The 22,813-nt window shown below is 47.7% G+C and overlaps 1 protein-coding gene across 2 annotated transcripts in view; it reads right to left on the bottom strand.

The window, feature by feature from the left end:
* Window positions 1-2,613: 2,613 nt before the first annotated feature.
* LOC133352793 (homeobox protein Meis1-like) overlaps window positions 2,614-22,813 on the bottom strand; it is a 236,557-nt gene continuing 216,357 nt past the window's right edge. For both annotated transcript variants that reach the window (XM_061568689.1, XM_061568690.1), the window contains exons 11-13: window positions 17,291-17,377; window positions 16,206-16,280; window positions 2,614-10,470 (exon numbers count right to left, since the gene is read on the bottom strand). In XM_061568689.1, the coding sequence (XP_061424673.1) occupies window positions 16,222-16,280; window positions 17,291-17,377 (146 nt within the window). In that variant the 3' untranslated portion in view covers window positions 2,614-10,470; window positions 16,206-16,221. The remainder of the gene's footprint in view (window positions 10,471-16,205; window positions 16,281-17,290; window positions 17,378-22,813) is intronic.

The following is a 22,813-nucleotide window of genomic DNA, read 5'->3' on the forward strand; positions in this document are numbered from 1 at the left end:
CGACCACGGGGAGAACATGCAGACTCCAAATATACAGCAGGCGACAGAGTTAGCATCGAACCCACGACCTGTTGTACACTATGCGAGGTAGTTTAACATCTTGCCACTGTGGCGCCCACCATGCTATCTTTTGTCTCATCGGCAAACGAACACAGACCATTTTTTGTTCATCACAGCTGAAACGATTAACATTCGCATCTGTCGTCACTCGCTGCGCTGCCGTAGAGAACGCCCGGTCGGCCGAGAGCAGCAACACTCCATGTGTGGGGGACTTGGAGAGAGATGGGGGGGGGCATAATTGCAGTGGTGTTTGTACTCACATCATGGGACCTTTTTTGCCAGCATCAAGTTATGAAAAACAAGAATGGGTTTTACCCTTTCTGCCAATAAAACAGGATTGTGTTGAGATGTTCAAACATCTTGTACGGAATCAAGTCTGCATTAACCGCACGTGCTTGTGGTGAACATGCAAACCAACATCTATTTGGTGTTTGAACATCGTAACACCTGTTCTGTTCTCTTTGGTTCTTTCGGTGAAGTCACGTGGGTAGAAACATGTATAATAAACCACGACGTTTCGATCGCAAGCGTCATCAGGTGGAAAGATACAGCAGTAGAACTGCTGTTGCTGCTGCAACAAGAGGTTATATATAGGTTTGAGGTGGGTGTCACCCAAGGGTAAGGGGCCGTCCATAAATGACGTCATGAGATTTTGGACGATTCTTGACGCCCCCCTCGTCACACGGCGTCACAAAAAGTCAGACCCCCCTCAAATATGAAGTCACAAAGCTCTGCTCCCCCCCCCCCTAAAAAAAAAACATATTTACGTTTTGAAAATAAAACATGCTTCAAATCGCTTGAAACTATTGTCATTGTAGCGCGTATTTAATGTGGCACTGCACTCTGATGTTGTAGGAGCGTTGTTATAACAATTAGCGTTGTTTTAACAATTCTAGATTTATTTAAAGTTGCGCATTTTGATGTGACGTCACACTTCTCAAACCCCACCCCTCGTCACAAATGTCCGACCCCCCCCCCTAGATGCGTGACGTCCTTAATGGACGGCCCCTAAGTAGGCGGGGTCAGAGATGGAAAGGAGTCCCATCGCCGCACGCAGGCACAGCAGCTGCGTTAAAGGGAGAGAGATTGGCATGTCAATGTCAACGAGTACAATGGGAAGTGAGCCCCCGTCGTCGCACACGAACACCGTTGCCGCACGCACACGCAGCCCGTTCTGTTGCCAGAAATTGCAACAACTATTCTTGTTTTTCATACTTTGATACTGTCAAAAAAAGGTTCCACGATACAGCTGCTCACCCCGAGCTGTAAATGCTCTGGTAGTGGCATTGTTCTTGTCCTGCTCACCTTTAGGCGTTCTCTGCTCTGACACTGGTGATACTGGGCCATAAAGGTGGTCTCTGGTATAGGCCAATCAGTTTCAAAGACAATGCATATACTATGAGAGCATCTTTGTTTGCCTGAAAGCTAATACCTATTCTAGTTTTTCATACGTGTTTGTACTCAGTGTGTACTCACCCGTGGGACGTGCCTTACAAATGTCTTCTCTGTCTTCCGATGAGTAGCTGGAATGCACCTGGCCAAAAGGGCAGAGCTCTCATTGGCGGTCTTCCATTTTCATCTTTTATATTGTGGATTTTAAAGAAGGAAGAAAAAATAACTCCTTTCACTGCACGGTGAAATAAAGTTGTTAAGTGTGGACTCTTGTGATGAGAGACTTGGGATGATGAGACTGCATTTCAACGGGAAAGACTGAAGAGCCCGAGTTTAAGCAGTGTTGAATGTTGCTTGTGCGGAGATGCAGGAAGAAGCCGTTATCCTCCGCATGCCCATTGTGTAAGGTGGCACTCATTACACACAAAGTGCCACAAATTAAGCACGATACCTTGCTGATCTCGTCAAGAAGTAGAAACCCTCACACGAGCACCGGCCATCCAACAAAGACGATCCCTGCTTCACGCGCTAAAAGATGCGATTTGACGGCCGTCTGGAACGCTCTTCCTTCCGATATTAGGAAGCCACTGGAGCTATGCACTTTTAAATCTAGATTGAAAACGAATTTCTTTAAAACTGTTTAGTTTAGTTTGTTGTCCTTCCCCCGCACCTCCGATGAACACGGTTGACAACGTACGGTGCGAAATAAGTTAAACTTAGATACATAGATGTCTGCCAACCGTGCTACTTGTTAATTTCATCGTTGTAATCCTGAGTTCTCACATTGTTGTACAAGCCTTCAACAATGTAATTGCTGGCAATTTAAATCGTTGTATTTCTGTTTTTCCCGTTTCAATCTGCCAGGCAGCTCGTGGTGCCAGTTGTAAATAACGTTTTTCATTTCATGATCAAAACTCTTACTGGCAGTGGACAGTCACGAGGGGAATAAACACTGTGGTCCTTGACAGCTTATATCCACCCCTACAATGAGTATGGGCTCCTGTTGCTGGTCCCATGCAGAGGGTCTTACTTTATATGTGCAGCCAAACAATTATTAACACACGTGGCCAAACTCCAACAACGAAATCCAGACGTACAGAACATGGAAAAAAAAGCAGCGACGATAGCATTAACATTGAAGACAAATTGCAAAGAATCAAAGATGACACGCCAGTGCAATGTTCCGTGTCGTCTCTATATTACAGTATTCAACATCCACTGCTATGTACAAGTGAAGCTAATGAATGCCATACACGATGTCCCGTACACCAGAAAAATCAATGCAACATTGGTACAACGGTTGGACCTCACTCCTGGCAACGTAACGTCGGGGTCCCGCCACAGGATGCAAAAGTTTTCGTACCGCCGGCTCGCCAAATCTCTTCTCCAAAATCACAAACAGCACTCTCCTCTGGCGGCCGTTAAGTACGACGCAAAGGTTCAGTGCGAGTACGCGTATCTGTTGCCGTGCGCCCACACAAACATACAGTTCGAAGTACATGTTTTGCTTTGTGAGGAGATGAAATTGACAAGTTTGAATAAAGCCACTGAAAGAAAAAAAATGTCGTAAACGCATCGAGTTGCTGAATCACAATTGCAAGGTCACAAGTTCAAATCCCGGTTGGGGGGCCGACTCAAGCGTGCGATTCCCGCGGTCATTAAAAACGAGTACAACTTTGTGGAACGCCAACAAAAGTGATCGTGTCATGGAGAGACCAGCCTCGTCCAGGGGAATGTGGAGTTTCCACCACTGGCTGAGGGCCACAGAAGGTGGCGAATGACGCCTCGTTGCTCGTTTGAGCAGGGAGACACTTTGCCTCCACTTGGCTTTCATATTCGATATCTCCGGGTGATTCTTAGGAGACATTTGCATTAAAATGGCATTCTGCCACTTCTTAGTGGCATTTTTTTTACGGGCTGCTCTTCGCTGACGAGACAAAGTAAAGTCAAAACCAACCGCTGGGTGGCCCATGAGCTAAAGAGGTCATGCTACACCGTATTCTAAACCGTTTTACATGTTTGTATGTGTGCACACATATGGATATATGCATGCATGGTATAGCACTAAATCTCCCCAGAAACAGAATTGCCTCTTGTTAAACTTAAAAAAAACATGTTTTGTTCGTTAAGGGTTGTTTTTTTTTTACTCCCAAACACAATAACAACCCCCCCCCCCACCACCACCCGCATTGTAGACAATATTTGTGTTATCAGCCTGTAGCCATGGATGGGATTTACTGTCCTAGAGAGTGGAGAGAGCATGCCGAGACGAGGGAGAGTGCACTGGTAAAGTGAGTACGCCTTCGTTTGTTTGTTTTCTTCAAACCCAGTCTTGACTCAGCCTATCAGCTTCCCATGGTAAATACAATGAGTACCACTTTGTGAACTCAGCAGTGGTTGCCCTATCGATAGGCTCGCTCCAGCCATAGGAATGAAGAATTTCCACCACTGGCTCTGGGCTGTAAGCAGGAAATAAGCACCACCTCAATATATCTTTGTGCAAGAAACCTGATTTAAGATTCAAAGGTGGGATGGATTTAGAGTTAATTGTATGTTTGGCAGGAAATGCTTTGCTCAGTCAATGAGCCTTACCATCCACTCGTCACGTATCCATATCCTCAGCCACACACACAAACCAATGTGTTTATGAGTTACAAACACCACTTGAGTTTGGGTTCGACCCCGACGCCTGCTTTATATTTGGAGTTGCGTGTCTCTGTCTCGGTGGTCGCGTGGATTTTTCTCCGGGTCCTCGAGTTTTTCCAACCACATTTAGTAGCAACATGCGTTTAGAGTATTTGACTGCTATACATTTCCACGTGACAAGCCACTTCGTTGAGCTATCATTTGTGGCCAGGTCGCTTCTGAAAAAGAGCTATATAGCTCATCGTGCCTTTCTTGGTAAAGTAAAAATTGTTTATCGTTTATTTGTAGCTGAGTTCACCAGCTTTTGATCAGAATTTACACACATCTCCAACTGTGAACGCAAGATCGCTTCGTGCCTGTTTTGCCCTCTCATTCCCGAGGCACAAGTAGATCATTCGACGTGAAGTCTTTTAGCTGTGCTGTGCGTCTGCGTGTGTGCGCCATTTTGTTTGGGGTTGACGGTGACGTAACGTGTAGCAGCACACTTTGCTGATGATCTCTGGACACCTGAGTTTAACTCCCGTCCGTGGATAATATCAGTGACAGAGTGGTATCTCGACAAGCCGTGGGCCCTCCGCAAAAGAGACAGCCTCAAATGACCACCTGGTGCAGTGTGTGGACATTATCACTGGGGGAGATCAAAATAGCCAGGCAAGCCGTTAGCCCCTACTCGCCAGCTATGTATTATGCTTTGGCAAAAAATATATTGTTGCAAACACCTCCTATAAGAATAATTATGAGATATTTCCATTACATGGAATAAATTTACAGCCTGCTAGCAACAAACCTTTAATTATACGGAAAAAAACCCAACACTGCCAACGTTTATAAACGTTAAATCGACGTGCCACTGAATCATGTGAACGGGAGCACAGATGCGAATGTACGAATTTTTACAGCTCTGATAAATAACCACGCCATTGCCAAAGTCAAACGAGCCTCAAATATTGCGCGCACATACTGCGTCGAGGTTCTCTCGCACCGTACGTAGCCCACCGTGCTCGACAAAGAGTGCCAACACTGAGCTCGTGCTCAGTGTCTCAGCGGCCACGCCAACCACGACACCTCGGCATCGACAGAGCCAGCTGGTGCTGCACACGCGACATCAGCAATCACAAATCCTTCAATTATAGCATCGGGGAGAATCGCAGTTCAGGATGAAACACACAATTATGTATATATATACTGCCAGTGCGCGTTGAGTAAATATTGCAACTATCTTCACGCGGGGCACCACCGCTCGAGGTAAAAACCACGGCATGCATCGCACATCACTTTGCTGGTTCTTGCGACAGCTGTTTTGATGCCACTGCTGTGAAAAATGTCACGCAGAGTTGCACGCCGATTGAGCACAACGTTTATAGACACCGACAGTCACCTCGCTCGCACAGCGGCTCGGCGGTGGCGCATTCGCCGCATGTGAAGCAAGAGGTTCGCGGTTCGAATCCGGCAGCCCGCCCTGGTTAATACCGCGGCGTGCGTATCAAACATAGTGGACGTGAACCTTACCAGTTGACATTCACGATAGTTAATCGGGAGATCGTGGTTGGCTATCCTCTGACTCAAAACGAGAAGGCCATTGTGTGCTGGCGTTATGGTCCAAACTTTTCAAATTAAAACCAAATTGAGATTTACACATCACAATCTTAGCCCACTACTGGCAGGTACGTGCTCCCTTTTGCAGGCCGGCGCTCAGTCGCCGTGTGCCACACAGAGGGACAGCTGCCAGCCACTGGGGGGTGGTGCCCTTCGAATGTTTGAGATGTCACGTGATGCAAGTTGCTGGGGAATTTAGCTCGGTATAACTGAAAAAAAGTATTATTATTTATAATTAACGACGAGTTTGAGGTACTGTTCACTGGGCGGTAGAGTAAACGTCAAGTTCCTGGGATCATGTGAACAGAACGGTGGGGACAGCGCACGTCGACGACGAAGAGCCCAGCTTGGGCTGCAACATCTCGCTCTTTCAATTAATCCCCTGCGTTGTTTTGCATGCACACAGTGCATGTTGTTCCGCGGGCAACGGATGTAAAAATACAGGACACCACATCACTCGACACGCTGACATCATGTGAAATTAATTTGAATGCGACGTACGCCTATTTAGATTTCCCAACCCCCAAAGCTGAACATAAAAGCAAGATGTGTCATCTCACTGGACTCATTCACTTGGATCACGTGAACGTGATGTGTGCATGTGCAGGGACGCAACCACGATAGGGGGATGTGGCAGCGATATTCGACGCATAGGGGCCCAGTTGGCAACGAGGGGCCCCAGAATGAACAGATGAACAAAGTACAAAAACAATGTTAAGACAAAATGAGTGTTAACAAAAAATGTATATTCGTTCAAAATCAACAGCCGGTGCTACCGTGGATCAAGCCGGATTAACGCGTCTGGCGTTAGTAGCAAGAAACAAGCGTGAAGTTGCGCAATCCACCACCCCCTTTTGAGGAAATCCTCGACCGATGGTGCCGGCATGCAATGAAGACGCACGATAAGTTAATTGTGAGCATTGCACCACCACATCGTTTTTGTTTATTAATAGGAATACCGTCAAATGTAAATGTATACAGGGTTAAAAACATCGGTAGCTATTTCAGTGAAAGTGAGTCGGGAGAAACAAGGGAGGGGGCACAGTCGTATCTTGCATAGCCCCCCCCCCCCCCCCCCCGTTGAAATAGGTCGTGGCGCCCCTTGTGTATGTGTGTATGTATGTGTGTATGTATGTGTATGTATGTGTGTATGTATGTATGTGTGTATGTATGTGTGTACAGGCATAGATACTGGCCACCCACCCCGTCATGTGCTGTCGGCCATCACAGGTGCTCTCAAACAGCACTTGCCCCAACAGTCTGTTACAGGCTATACGGGGGATCTTTGTCTTTGTGTATGTGTGTACGTAGCAAATGCATGAATGTGCGCGTATTGGGATACTGTGTAGAGAAATGATACCCAGATAGCCGGGCGGCCAGCTCTTGCCGAGCTTCGCAGAGCCAATGGCTTTATGCCTGCACCCGCCCAGGACACGGCGCGTGAAAACGACCCCAAACTGCACCAGGCACCAGCTGCTGCTGCACGGTGACGCATCCGGACCCCCTGGTGACATCGCTCTCAAGAACAGGCCACAGCGCCTCGTTTCAAATTCCAAATCAGAACTTTAAAAAGTATTCAATATTTTCCCACGACAAAATGGTATTTTGTTTCAAAGCAACGATTGGCACATCGGTGCCTCTTGCAAAAGCGATTACTGTGGTGGCCATACGACGGGCATTGAGGTTTCGTCTTTAGTATTTTCACGCGGCTTGAACTCACGTGGAGAGGCGCTGACAATGGCTAAAACCACCGGACCTCAATTCACAGTCCTGCCACTTCTGTCGTTAATGCTCACAGATGGCTGATGCCATTATCAAAGTGACTGAACTTACGATGAAAAGGGTAACAACTTCAAATTCTAGATAAGGGTCCAACTATGGCCATCCTAACTCTTTGGTTCTTTCGGTAAAGTCACGTCGTGATTTATTTTATTTTATACCTACGTGACTTTACCGAAAGAACCAAAGAGTATGGATTCCTGCAGTCACGAAAGCTTCAATTTAAGATCTGCCTATCCTGTTTGACACGTAGGAGGCTTTCGCGAACAATATTATTCACAAGAAAGGTTTTTTGGGTGAGATTGCGTAAGTATAAATGTGTCGTTAACCCGCTACCACCCGACACAGCCAATCAGTACGATTTGTCACGTAAACAAAACGTACTAAATTGTTACTACTTCAGCCCACCGGTGTGTTGGAGAGTAAAACCACAAAATGTTAAAACAACGGCGATCCTGCCGATGGCGTCCGTGCAATGAGTGCCACTTGTGAATGGTCAGCATCGGTCGTCCTCTGAAGAGTGACCCCCCCTCCCCCCAACCAGAGGAACAGAGAGACGTGTGGCACACGATCATTGCTCACTTGAGCACAGGGAGACACTTTAACTTGCACTGGAACATTCAGTGAATACAATTTACAAAGGTCCGGTGTCATATTAACAACGCAGCAGCCTTGGTGGTTTATGCAGGCGAGTCGTGGGTTCATCGCAATAGCCTGTTACAATTCACAAATTAAATTTAAAAAACCACCCTGTAAAATGTTGGGCGGTCGTTTAATTTGGCCTAGCCTATCTCGCGAGAGCCTTAATCGGACGATGGTAGATTAGCACCTTGGGCTACGTACGGTGCGAAAGAAGTTCAACATGCATGCATACAGTGCACAGCTCTCCTTGAAACTGCGTGAATTGGAGCACCGCTTGGTATCAGAGCAAGAGAAATGCGTTTAGGAGCCTGCAATCGATCGGGGACTCTTCTCTGGTGACGGTGCCACCCACGCTGCCACGAGAGGTGGTCTCATGGATGTCAAGATCACGTGCCCTAGCTCATTACTCGATATACGGCAAAGAAGAGTGGTGTCGAGCAGTATTTGGGATTCTGAAGATCACTGTGATCAATTCTGGTGTGTGTGTGTTTATAACGCGGCTGAAATGAATACATGATGGTAATTATCCGCATGTTGTCAATGATTTGAAATTATTGAACTTCGTGTTTGTTTTTCTGCGTGGGTCACCAAGTCCAAAAAAACGGTGTGGCCCAAACGTTCAAGCCAGAAATTTCAACATATATGAGATATTGTTACGGGTGCACCAACGTTAGGTTGGTCACATTTGCTTAACGTCCCCTAGTCTATATGTACATTACAATTACAAACGCTACAACAGTGGCAAAGGGTTATGCCTCCCGCGAAGAATGTGTTTTTGTAAAATAACTTTTTTGCTGCTTCCCCGTTCCAAAGCAGTTAAGGGTAAAATGATGAGAAACGTCGTGAACCGAAATGTCAACAGTGAGTTCCGAATACAAAGTTGGGGCGCGTGAAGGAAAACATCATCTCAACAGCTTGTGTCCACCCCACATCCCACCGTGGTCGACGATACGGGGCCCTCGCAGGCGCCGCGTCGCCGGCGCAGTGCAACAATCCCAACGCTCATGACGGCGGGCGACGGAGAAAAGGAAACAAGAGAATAAAAACGCGCAGACGCACATTACAGGCGATTGAGAATGATCAGTACACGCGAGAGAAGGAGCGGGAGGAGGGGGGTGGGGGTCCTGGCTCACACTCGAGACGCGGGACGCACGACACACACAGTGTGGAACCAAAGACAAAGCGATCGACACACGTCTCGCTGCGCTCACGGTGGTGGGTGGGGATACGGCGCACCGAAGCGGGGGGGGGGGGGTATATATATAAATTAGTTCCTTCTCCGTCATCACACTACGGCACAACAGCGTTTATAGCACGGACGTTTATCCACCCTTTGTTTATTTACGTAATGCAATCACCTCCTCCTTAAAGTCGTTCACTTAAATAATCTCCGAGAAAAAGTGAGGGAGTCCACGCTTTCTTTTTGGCGACGTCGTCTCGTGTTGGTGGGAAGGGGGCGGGGGGGGTCAAGGACTCGTGGGGGTCACGGCGCAGTGGGGGTCACGGCGCAGTGGGGATCACGGGAATCATTCCCCACCCCCCCCCCCCGACTCCCCCCCAGTGTGGGTCCGAGGTGCTCCACCCCCTCCGTCGTGAGTCCAGTCCGGCGGTGCCGGGGCACAAGGAGCCATCAGGCGGAGCGCCTCCATGCCGCTGGCTTGCCCACGTCTCCTCAAGCAAGGGGAACTTCTCCTCCCGTCATCTTCGCCAGGACTCACACCACCCCCACCCCCTTCAATGTCATCCGTTAGAGCGCCGCTTTTTCAACCCAAAGTCACTGGGGTGCTGGGAGAAAGAAAAAGATGGGCAGTAACTTTTGCCTGTTTACTTTTACTTGACACTGTCGAATGGGCAAAAGATTTACCGGTGGGGCACGTTCTCTATGTCATCGCACATCCACACATCTACTTTTTTTCTAACTCAAAATTTAAGTCAGCATCTTGCACCGCGCGGAAAGGAATAGAGAATGTGCCGCACGGTGCTTCTCGAGTGTTGCGTTTAAGAGGACGATGGCTTTTTTTGTTCCCCGCGATCACAAAGCGTGGCCGGCAGATTCCGACGGACGGAACGCTTGGAAAACGACGGCGACGACGACGACGACGACGGCGAGGGGATCTCGGGCCCTTGCCGTCAGGCCGTCGCCGGGCCTCGGAGTCGCCTGGGCCGTCTTGCTCGAGGGTTCGTGCGTGTTTAGGAATGTACGACGTGTGACGATGCAGGAGCTGCGTCGGCGGTCGGGAGGACGGAGCAGGACGGAGGGGATGGACGGAGGGAGGTGGAGAGAAAGGGGGAGGGGGCGTTGAGCAGCGTCGATGTACGCTGGCCCACATCGCAAGGCAGTGGAGGCTGAATGACCTGCATGTGCACACAGACACACGTTCAACAGATTTATTGATAACACATGCATGCGTACATATGTTGAACTTATTTCGCACCGTACGTAGCCAACCGTACTAATCGGAGGTGCGGGGGAAGGACACCAAACTAAACACAAAGAGCAGTTCTAAAAAAATGAGTTTTCAATCGAGATGATTTTACATTTTATAGCTCTAGTAGCTTCCTAATATGGGAAAGAAGAGCGACCAAGATCGACACACACACACACTTGCAGCTGTTGAGGAGTTCCTTTGCTTTCACGTGTTGAACAACTATATTTTTTCGAAGGGACAGACTCGTAAAATGTACTTCAGCCAAGTCCCCTGGCTCACCTGCTTGACGGGGGGCTTACCGAGTTTGTTTTGAGATTATGGAACATTCTTCCAGTGATACTTTGGTAAAGTCCTTCCATATCTGATTTAAAGTCTGGCTCCAACGCATAGACACTGCAACACGCTGTGTCGGTTCTCAGCGCTCTCTTTATTAAGACTGTACCCTTTTGTCATTCGGGTGATTGACAGAGGTCTTCTCACGCCGTGACCCGTCATGGCGTCTTTTGAGCATACTTCACCACGCTGCTGGTTGACAGCACAGGTTCGGATATCGGGAATCGAACCGAGATCGCCGGGTTCATGGCACCGCCGTTCAATATCAACGTTCAATAAATTAAAGTGTTTGATAAATAACATGCGAGTGGTCTGTTGGTTAAGTGTCTTTTTTTAAAATCACGTTCCTGCATGGAGATGCTTGGCCTACTCCGTAACGAGTGTGTGTGTGCGTTTCTTTTTAAACCTCTACGTTTAAGCAAGGTGTATTCTAAGCGATAGCTGTGAAATCAGCTCCATAAAATAAACACGATTGTTTGGGGTGACAACAGCTGCCGGTGGCCTGCCGAAGGCGCTCCACCAGCGATATGCCTCATCGCACTAAGCGCCGTGCGTGCGTTCAAAGCCTCGGAAATACCTTTACAGGGCGTCTGCCGTGTAAGTAAAAAAAATATGCGCACCATTAGATTGCCCTTAGTGCAGCGCAGTTAAACAGAAACACATTGAACATGCTGAGCTCTGAAATGTGAAGCGTTTTTCATCGCGCTGGCACCCACAAGCCATTACTATTGTTGTTGTTATGGGATGTGTTAAAGCTTCCCGTGTCTCGCGCCTGCATTACGGAGCTCCACCATATCATCTTTTACGGCTGAAATAAATTCGATTTACTACCCTTTATGATTTCGCTTATTTGCACTTTGCATGTTGTTCCTGCTCTCGCTGCGTGACCACGTGTTTGGATTTTTACGTGCTCTAACCCAAAAAAACCCCTCTTATTATGGGTGATATTGGTCGCGAAAGCCTACGTGTTAAACTGTTTGGATTTTGCCCGTATAGTATTTGCTCCCCGAGTGTCCGTTGCAATATAAATGCTGATCTCAGTCGGTTCTTATCATCATCATCAGCAGCAGCAGCAGCAACCGTGGTCTATCCACTGCTAGACGAAGGCCTTCCCGAGCCACTGCTGCATCTCACGATCCTGCGATGTAGTAATCCACCCAGCACCTGCTCCCGAAATGATTGTATCACTCCATTTCCTTTGCGGATACCCCCTTGGAGCCATTCCATGCCTTGGCAACCATTCCAGTATTAGTCTTGGACCCCTGGCCGCCATTCTCTTCGAGTGATGCGTCCTGACCAAGTCCACTCACTTTCCTTAACAGTTCGATTCATCACCATTGGAACCTCCTTTGCCAGTAGCAAAATATAAATGCTTACCCCGAGCTCTCATACTCTGATGGTGCATTGTCTTTGAGTTGTGCGTCTTTTGGCGTCATCTGGTCCAACACCATGTGAGACTAGGCTCTAAGGAAAGCTGTCTCGGGTGTGGACCAATCAATTTCAAAGACAGTGCATATATTATCAGAGTTGTGTTTTTTGTTTGCATTCCGACTGCAGGTATTGTGGTGAATGCAAACATGACTCCTTGTAAAAAAAAGGTGTCAGTTTTGTTGCCAGATAAAAGGGTAACAAACCAATGATCAATTATCAGTTTGATTCATGTCGTTATCGTGTGCACGCGCTTTTTCCTCCGCCTTTTTTTTTGCGCACTCATCAGTTTTCGTTTCCGTATGTACGTGTTTCAATCAACGGCCGCGCTTCTGAATCGTGTGTCACATCGGTTCGTACGCACTGATTGCAAAACGCATTCTTGAGGCACACTGGGATTTGATCTTTTATAATCAAGGTCAGCTTTACCGAGAGTGCGCAGTCTTTCTTATACAATAGTTCATCACATACGAATTCAAGAAATGTGTTAATTCGTACGTGTTATACTTTCATGAGAGTTTTTTATATTTGTTTTGTTGCATAGGCCGTGGGCCTGTGCTCAGCAACTGTGATAAAAATAATAATTCCGGAGCGTTTCCGCAGAATCTGGCTATTGGTCCGACAATGAACCCAGGCCCTCTCGAGTCAATACATTCCCTGTTGTACTCTTTAAAATAAATCGTTAATGCCACGGTGGTAGCAATGATCCCCACTACACGTTAGCAAGGTCTCTGGTTTTGGACAAATTGAATTGAAGCGCGGAGGCGGGAGGGGAAATGAAATAAATAAAACTATCACAACGTGGCCACGTCCCCAGAACGACATGGGCTATGATGAGAATCAATGTTGTAACTTTTGCTAGCCCACGCGCCCACACACACACACACGCGCACATGCTGGCGACAATAAATACTGAAGGGGGGAAGAAAGGAAAACCCACCCACACACATTTCCATTTATTACGGGAGATCGACAATGTTTCCTCATATTTAGCAAATGATTTTGGCCCCCGCAGAGATGAAACGTAATTATAAAGTGATTTACTCATAATCACGGGCAGTCACATCCTCCCTCGCGCGCCGGCCTTATTTATTTATTATAGTCTCTGGGAACGCTGTCCTAAAAGTGTACGTAATGCCATTATAATGTGGCTCAGCATAGCGTACAATGCAAATGAGATGCATAATTAGCCGTCGGGCACCTGGGGACGGGGGGGGGGTACACGCAGGGTTACTGGTGGGGCTCTGGCTGTCAAGGGCGAATTATGCCACCCCTTTTAACATTCATATATACATCTCTAAGCATTTCCCCATTTAAACAAAATAGGTACTTCTGTTTATGGCCACGAACCAGCGGTGGAAATTGCAGATTCTTATGGCAGGTGCCAATAAATTGATCGGTAAAAGAACTGTTGACCATGAAGTGGCATTCATTGTACTGATCCCGGCGGAGGGATGAAGGGCTCAAGGAACCCTTGACCAATACTTCCAACGTTGGGAGTGTGAGTCGAACGTTCATAGTTACACCTGACTCATTGATAATAATAAATTACAGATCATGTAGCGTCTTTATGAAAATCTAAAGGCGTGTTATAACAATGGGACGGGGGGGGGGGGTAAGAAGTGGCTGTGAGTTCAAGTAGAAAACACCATCTGAACAAAACATGTCTTTAGGTTGAACCTCAAGATGCCAACTTAAGCGGATTCACTGAGACAGCCTTTGGCAGAGTTCCACAGCACAGTGGATAGAGAATTTTGATAGTGATGAGCCAGAGCAAGTCTGAATAGATGTGAGTGAGGTCCGACCTGGGAATGTTACATTTTGAAGCAAAAATGCACCTCTCAATCAATGCTGCCCACCAACAACGAGAGCCCCTTTTTATGCCCTCCGTTTCCCTTTTCTAAAGAGCGATGCCGTCCACAAAAGAGTTTTTTGGGTTAACGAAAAAAAACCCCTTTTGTGGATAACATTTACTCGCGAGAGCCTACCGCGTGTTAAACTGAGCGATGGCATCTCCCCCCGCCAGCCCCTTCCAGGCCACATCCTGGAAGGTCTCGTGCGAGCGAGTTGCAGCGGGCGAAAGCGGGGGCTCGCACCCACCATCTCGGATGGAGCCGGATAAACAGCTGCGTATCGGACACTTTTTAATCAACGCGGTTTTAAGCACAGCGGCCCCTTTTTTTGCGTTCGTATCTTTTTCCTCCCTCATTAAATGCGGGGCCGGCGTGCGGGGCCGCCTGCAGGTGAAGGCATTAATGAAAGCTCACGGGTTCCAATTCATTTAATCCCGCTGTTAAAATAGCGGGGTGTTTAATTTAAATAATTGGTGTAATTTTATGCCCATTAAAAAAATAATATCCGGAAAGCAATCAAAATAAATTAATAAATAACGACACCCACCCCCCCACCACCGCCTTTTCCTCCAGTTACTTGCGACCATTTCATGCGTGTGTCACGACAGGAGAGCCTACATACGCTGTGAATGGACGAGTGGCCACGGGAGGTAACGACAGGGGTATCAGTTGTGAGCGCGAAGGGACCGGTGGCTCCGGGAATGATCGAGAAGGGAGTGTGGCCAGGTGACGGAAGAGGACGGTGGAATCTGTCGGTGCAGCTAGCGTCCAGAGTCGGCGAGAATGATCGAGAAGGGGGAGCGTGGCCTCGTGTTGATGCGTGGGGGAGATGCACGGGAGACTCGCGGCTGTTGCAGCGGGGGTCTGCGCCTGATGTCAAGTGAAAAAACGCTTCCTCAGTGAAGTGCCATCTCAAGAGAAGCGTGTCAAGTCGTCATTACACGGCGACTTTGTGACGGCGTTCAGCAATGCGTGGATTAGCAGTGCTTAATGAACAGGTGGGGAGAACAAAAACCAAGTTCCAAGGGTCTCCCCCAGTCACGTGGGCAAGTGGTGGGCACGTGGCGCCATCGCCGAGCCAGGGTTGAGGGACGTTTCACGGCCCGTTGCGATTCTGCACCACGACCACAGCTGACGTCGCACTTTTCATAGCCACTTGCGACTGTTGGGTTGAACCAATTGAAGGCTATCGTGCATCACACACTGGAAGGCGTCATCTTGTTTGAATGCCTGATTATGTCTAGGATTATATCATCGGTTCGGTTTGACGCCTCGTCCGAATGCATGATGTTCGTTCATTTCATTTTCGACACGCGTGTAAAAATTGCACGTGGGTGGAGCGGTGGTGTGGTGAGTCGGCACACCGTGATAAATCTGTGTGCGCGAGTTCACGCCGACTCGGATTCGAACTCACGTGCTCATGCTGCACACACCAAATCAGCTGCACCCCGGCTCTACTCTCAAGGCTCGGTTGCTCACTCAGGGGTGTGTGTACAACCTCGGTGCGCTACAGATTTCCCTCCCCATACGTACAAGAATTGTTCAGATAAATCGTCAAAAGTACTTCACGTTAACTAATTTCTATATTAACTAACAGTGCAAATGTTGTCAGTGTAAAACATCCTTACAATTGCAGGTAAATTGGAAAATAGCTATAATAAAAATTACAATTATGTTAAATCTCTTTTGACAGAGCCACCTCTTTCAATCTCAACCCATTTGAAAGGGGCACCCCAAGTGGCAGCTGTCCCTGTGCGGCATATAGGTGACTCAGCACCTGTTCCTGCTGTGATTGCGATTGTGTGTAGTGCCAATTTAGCCAACCTTAGGGCAATGGTAATGAAAAAAAGCAACACATGTGGCATGTACATTGAGTGTTGTATGTTGGGTGTTGTATGCTGAGTGTTGTATGTTGAATGTAGCATGCTGAGTGTTGTGTGAGTGTGCAAGAGGAATGTCCCACACCGAGACAGAAAGTCTGTGTGTGTGTTTTGTTTGTTAAATCAATTGTAGAAGGAAAATGTGGGTGCAGATGCTAAGAACTCACGTGGAATCGCAATCGGTCACATGTAGTGCCACTGGGCCTCCATGCCCATGTTCATACCCATCCCTTGCATGGGACCTGCGTGCACACAAGAAGCAATGGTCACCACGTGCGGCGCAACACGAGGCCGGCCTGTTGGCACAGGGCACACGGTGTAAGCTCAACACGGGGGAGGAGCACACACAGGACGCTCGTCGAAAAGCAGCAGGGAAATCCGGATGAGTTTTGACTTTCCATGTCTACTACTATGACTTTCACGATTTTTAGTTTACTATGTAAGGCCCACAGAGCTATGCAGCTCTTTTTGAGAAGCGACATGGCCACAAATGACAGCTCGACGAAGTGGCTTATAGTGTGGAAATGTATAGCAGCCGAAATACTATAAATGCGTGATGTTGATGAACAATGTGGAGCGAAAAATCGGAGGACCCGGATAAAAATACACGTGACCACGGAGAGAACACGCAAACTGCAAATATACAGGCATCAGAGTCAGGGTCGAACCCACAACAGCCTGCATATCAGTCTCATCAGCAGAGCCAGGCTTGATTTAAGCAATGCTGGTGGACTTCCAGATGTTTAATAAGCAAAGGCCTTCGCTGTCAAATATGGGTCCCAGTTCAACGCAAAACTATATAATGCACAACACAAACAATGATGCGTGTCGTTGTGTAGAATATACGTAAGGCAATAAAGAAGCGACAATAAACCGAATTCACATATCTGTAGCGTCAACATTTAAAAGTGTTTGTTCCATATCTCATTGGCCACATAGCCTCACGGGAATGCATAATTTGAGGTTCAAACATGCCTGACTGCTGATGAGACACTGAATTACAGCACCGGTCCAGCGTTTGCTCGTGTTGAACTGACGCTTCTGAAATGACGCCCGCCTAGGAGGCCGTGTGGCCGATGGGATGTGGAGGGCACGGGCACCAGGGAGGAGGCCCTCTCGCCTGCGCATTTCATCCCGCCACTCATGGCTAGCTTCCCCTAAGAGCAAGTCCTAGCTTTGAGAGACCACCCGGGCCAAGTGAACAGCAATGTCTGGGCACCGGCATCCGCTGTGTTTGGTGTGGAGGGCTGACCAGGTGGACGCACGCCCATGTGCTGCGCTCCGTCCATGATGAACCCTCCCATCGCCGCTCCCTCGGGGCTGTATGCACCTTGTCCCACTGGAGCGACAGGCAGATGAAGGGCAGGGGGGAGAGGGGGTGGGGGGGTTAGCGTCGGTGGCGCGGTGAACGCAACACAGCTCCGCCGTCGCATATCCGACCGTCGCATATCCGACCGTCGCATATCCGACAGTCGCATATCCCACCTGGCCAAGCAACCGCCCGTACCCAATGCAGTAACAGTGCTTGGTGCAACAGATTTTCTGTAGAAAATTTCTGTAGAAAAATCTGGCTTTCCCACATGTGACACCGTAATGGCAAAGTGTTCTTAACCTGGCGTGCGCTCGCTAGCTTCTAAAGCACACGCAAACGTGTTTAGAGCGGCAGGCACTTTGTTTTCGTCCCGTAACCTATTTGTGCACAGCTGCGTGACTGTCATTGTCTTAAGACGTTCACATATCTGACCCTTCCACACATCCAATTACACCTCAGTCCCGAGCGAGTCGGAGACTCGATGCCCTGCAGATTCCACAGAAAACACGTGAATTCATCAAGACACCGAAACGGAAAGTTACGCCGCGATACGACCGCCGCTTAATCGCTGGGTGATTCCACTTGACCGCGGGAAGTTAATCTTGATCGAGCATTATGGCAGAAGCGTCGCAAGCTGTTGGCATGATGAGTTGAGAGCCATTGGCGGAATCAACAGTGGAGTGAAACCGCACGACAGTATCGTCAACCTGCGGCTTGCAACGTCGCGCGATTTTATCTCAAGAGGACGTATTTAAATCCGGCGCCATGAGTGGGGGGCAATCCGATGACGTTACAAGCGAGAACACGCGCGCGACCGTTTGGGAGTTTTCAAAGTCAAAGCGAACGTGTATACGAAGACCACAATGTGTTACACGGTCGCTAAGTGACCTCAAGCTGAAGCCTGATTTGATGTGATTCGACATTATAATGTATGTTTTGACCAGTGGTCCCAACGGCTGACATTTGTCTCGGAGTATAATTCCCCTTTGTTATATTCTTGTATAATTGCGTGTGTTTTTAGGCCATCTTCATAACGAATGCCATTGTGCATAAGGATAGCCCTCATCATGTGTAAGGACAGATTAGCTCGTTCAATGTAAAGCTGCTTTATTATTATTTTATAATTATCATTGTTGTTATTATTCCACTTGTTTACCCAGGAAAGCTGCACTGAGTCTCAAGCTCATTTTCAAGAGGGTCCTGCCAAGTTTTCATAGCAGGGGGCGGACGTCGCTGCTCTCCGTAATCCCAAGCGTATCATTTGCAGCTAGACTCTTGCAGCTTTGTGACGTTGGGGCATCACGGTGGCGAGATATCAACTCCCTCGCCTCGCATACAGGAGGTCGTGGGTTCGATGCTGACCCTGACTCCTGTATATTCAGACTTTGCATGTCTCTCTCCCCGTGGGTGCATGGATTTTTCTCCGGGTCCTCCAGTTTTTCTCTCCACATTTACAATCAACATGCGTTTGGCCGCTTTAAATTTACACATGATGATTAGCCACTTCGTTGAGCTATCATTTGTCGCCAGGTCGCTTCTGAAAAAGAGCTATATAGCTCAGTGGGCCTTACCTGGTAAAATAAAAAAAGTTAAATATTAATAATAATTAATAATAATTTGGGTGTTTGTTTAGCTGCAGGAGAGAATTCAGGGAACCCGGAGGAAACCCCTGCATGGCGCAGGCGGCCTGTCCCGTCTCTCTGTCACCATAACCAGGTGGGGCTTAAAAATACCACCCAGGAAGAGGCCCGGGTGGGGAATTGTACCCAGGTCCTTCCTGCTGTGGGGCCAAAGCGTTACCACTGCGCCACACTGCCGCCCCATAGAAAATGAATGATAACGTTCACGATAATACATCCTACAGAGATGACAGTGATCCACATTCACCATTATTCTCCGCTCAAATGCATCTCACCAAGCAATGCGATTCAACTATTTTTTAAACTATTTTACCAGGACAGGTCCACTGAGCTATATCATTCTTGTTCAGGAGCGACCTGGCCACAAACGATAGCTCAAAGAAGTGGCTCATCATGAGGAAATTTATCGCAGCCAAAATACTCTAAACGCAAGTTTCTAAATGTGGAGGGAAAAGTTGGAGGGCACGGAGAAAAATGCACGCGAGCACGGGGAGAGAGACATGCAAACTCCATTTATACAGCAGCAGGCGTCAGGGTCGGAACCGACCTCCTGCACACCAGGCGAGGGCGTTAACATCTCGCCACTGCGGCACAAACATCCGATGCCAAGTTGAATTAGAAACCCAAACCAAGGTGGGCCACGAGGACTGGAGTTGAATACATTTGAGCGAGAATGTATCTGGGACATCTGGTTCGCGATACCAGCCCTACCCTAACCTTAATTAAACTGTATCCGTGTTTAAAGGCCTCTGTTTGTCACAAGCGAGCTGTATGGCAGCTGTTTCACAACCTCGCGTTCACAGGCGGCAAGCCAGTGTCCAGCCGAGCGCACGCGAGCCACATTCACGCTCTTGCGCCTAGATTGGGGCCTCTGGCGCTTTAACTCCGGCGAGTAGCCGGAATCGAACGCATTGTTGTTGTTAGCACGACGGTAAAAATAAGTGTGCACCTTGAGCACATTTAATGCTGATATTTAGAAAATGCAAAGTGTTATTTTATCTTTCAATTCATGTACACTTCATAATACGTAACAAAAATGCATACTTAGGAGTTTAATTGTGCTGAATGTGTGCATTTCATAAAGTGTTTGAAAGGTTCCGCCCACATGTTCCACCTAGGTAGACACATTTCAACATCGTCAGAAAGCAGTGGAGATTTTACAAGCTTTAGCTCAACATTGAGTGAGATTATGGGCGGAAATGAAGAAGAGAAGAAACAATTCATGGTATAAAAATAAAAAAACTAGGATTGGGCTGATGGTAAAGAGAAACCATAATCACGTGGGTGAGAAGAACAGAGTCTTGAGTGTGGACTTGAACAGAGAGATGTAGTCAGTCGAGTAGGCGTCCGTGACAAAATAACTTTACAGGTTCATGACTGTATATTCTTGGTTCTTTCGGTAAAGACACGTAGAAGGGAAATAATAAAATATTAAAAATATAAAACAATACAATTTTCACGACGTTTCGACTGCAACATAAGCAATCATCATCAGGTGTGAAATCCAGAGCAAGAAAATTTGAAACATCGTGATAATTTGAATGTTTAATATTTTTATTATTTTATTATTTCCCTTCTACGTGACTTTACCGAAAGAACCAAGAATATGAATCCCTGCAGTCACGACACCTTTAAATCAAAATTTATGTTCATGGCTGTACAGAACTAGGCCAAGGAATCTGGGCGAAGGTTTACGTCACTCGAGGAATGCGACATTGCAACCGGGATAACTGGAATGTTCCACTGATAGGGGGGGGGGATCTCCCATTGACCGATTTGTATTCCCAGAACAAGGGCTATTGTTTACATGTAACTAACATGTCGCCGCTATATTTCTAAAATGTCGGCGGGTGTACACGTTTTATAAAACAAGAATCAAAGAGCGTCAATTTGCACTAAATATGCATAATTACAGTAATGGCCATAAACCGCCGCTGTGTGGATTGAATCATGAAATGAATGAATTAATGAATAAGTCAATGAATAAATGAATATCTTCGTGACGTTTGTGCGCAAAACAACAACAAAAAGCAGAGCGGCTCGTGGTCTCGTGCACCGGCGGACGCTGTCGGCTCACTGAGGCCAAAGGGCCATGACAGGATCGCGAGGAAAGCGCTCACCGAAACGTTACAAATCATCCACAGGTGGGCAAATTAACAAACACCAGCGGGCCAGGCCAGTCCCCTTCCCGTTCCGAGATGTCGGCAAGTCGCGGGGTGTGGGAGTCTCGGAACGCTCAAGAGGCTCGCGTTCGTTTTATTTAGAGGCGTACTGGCACCACTGTTTTTAAAGGCGTTGTACTCACCGCGGAGAAGTGTAGCGACACGACCGCAGCACTCTACGATAGCTGGTGCCAATCTGTGCCGCACACCCCCTCCCGCGAGGCCTTTGACTCCCGATTCCGTTGCGATGACGTACACGGATACGTCATCGAAGCGGAATCATTCACCTGCGGCAGGACTAGGAGGTGAATAAAGTTCAAGTTCATTTATTAGGTATAGCCCTGTGAGCCATTCGGCTCTTGAATCGGGTGCAACCGCAAAAAACAAAAAACAAAAACATGAACAAAAACATCTTAAAGTGAATATGTGACTAAGTGCAAACAGAAAATCCAAGAAAAGACAGCAAAATATTGCAGAAAAAAACACCGTACACCAACGCTGTGTGCAAAAATCCCAGTGGGATGCAAGTCAAACAACAACAACCATAAGACAACTTAGATTAAGGCCATCAGTCTAACTCTGTACTACAACAAACAAACATGGCTAAACCAATACACTTTTCGAAATCACCAAAATAAAGCCATGAAAGCAATGAGAAAGCAATGAGAACGAGGAGCAGTATTTAGATTTAGCGGAGTAATTTTTTTTTAAGATCGGTTGACACGCTCACGTGGGTTTTATCTGGGTGCTGCCATGTTGTCTCCTCGCATACAGCAACTAACACATTTACCAAACATCCTGAGCGTAACCCTCCAAAGAACGAGTTTCAAGCCTCAATCGAGGTTTTCCCGTTTGAATAAAAGTTTATCGTGGTAAATGCTTTATCGCAGAATCAGAATCTTTATGTAGACAGGGGGAATCCGATCATCTATGCAGCTCTTTTCACAGATGTCCAGTACGTACACATCACCTGGATTGCACTCAATCTCATCATGGACACCAAGAAGAATTGGGTCTGGCACCTGTTTGGCTGGGTGACCAGGCTGTGTCTTGGGCAGCAGAGGGACATAGTTTGCAAAAAAACAATCCATTGTTGTACTGTACTTCTATGCTTCCGTATCTACACTCCATGCCGTCAACCAACCCGAACCTGACCGGCGTGGTGAAGTATGGTCAGCATAACCCTCGTGGGTGTGGTGAGCGCCTCACGCAGCCGGAGCGAACTGACGACAAGGGCTGTCCCGCACATGCGTGGCACAACGTGATCATTATTGAGAGAATACAAATCGATCGAGCGGGGCGGAGGCGGCGGGAAGGAGGGCACACGCGGCGATGAAACATCACGACAGAGAACGGACGGGCGGAAATTAAAATGAACACCAAAAAAATAGAAAGCCCTTGCGCTCATTTTTTGCAGCGAACGCGGCTGGGTGCAAGAGAGGTTAAACATGGCGTGAGGTGCTGCTGCTGTTGCTGCTGTTTCTTGCGGCTGCTGCCCCTGCCGCTGCTGCTATCGCCGCTGTTATTTGGTTGCCGTTTCCAGGGGACCGAGGGCGAGGGAGCATTTCCCCGGACGCTTCCGCCCACCCAGTCCGAAAATGCCACTGACCTTTTCCCACACTCCGCTCTCGTGCCTGGGATGCTCCTCCCACACTCCCTTG

The sequence above is a fragment of the Lethenteron reissneri genome, chromosome 41, assembly GCF_015708825.2.
Source record: "Lethenteron reissneri isolate LAM-NWPU_2019-01 chromosome 41, ASM1570882v1, whole genome shotgun sequence".
NCBI lineage: Eukaryota > Metazoa > Chordata > Hyperoartia > Petromyzontiformes > Petromyzontidae > Lethenteron > Lethenteron reissneri.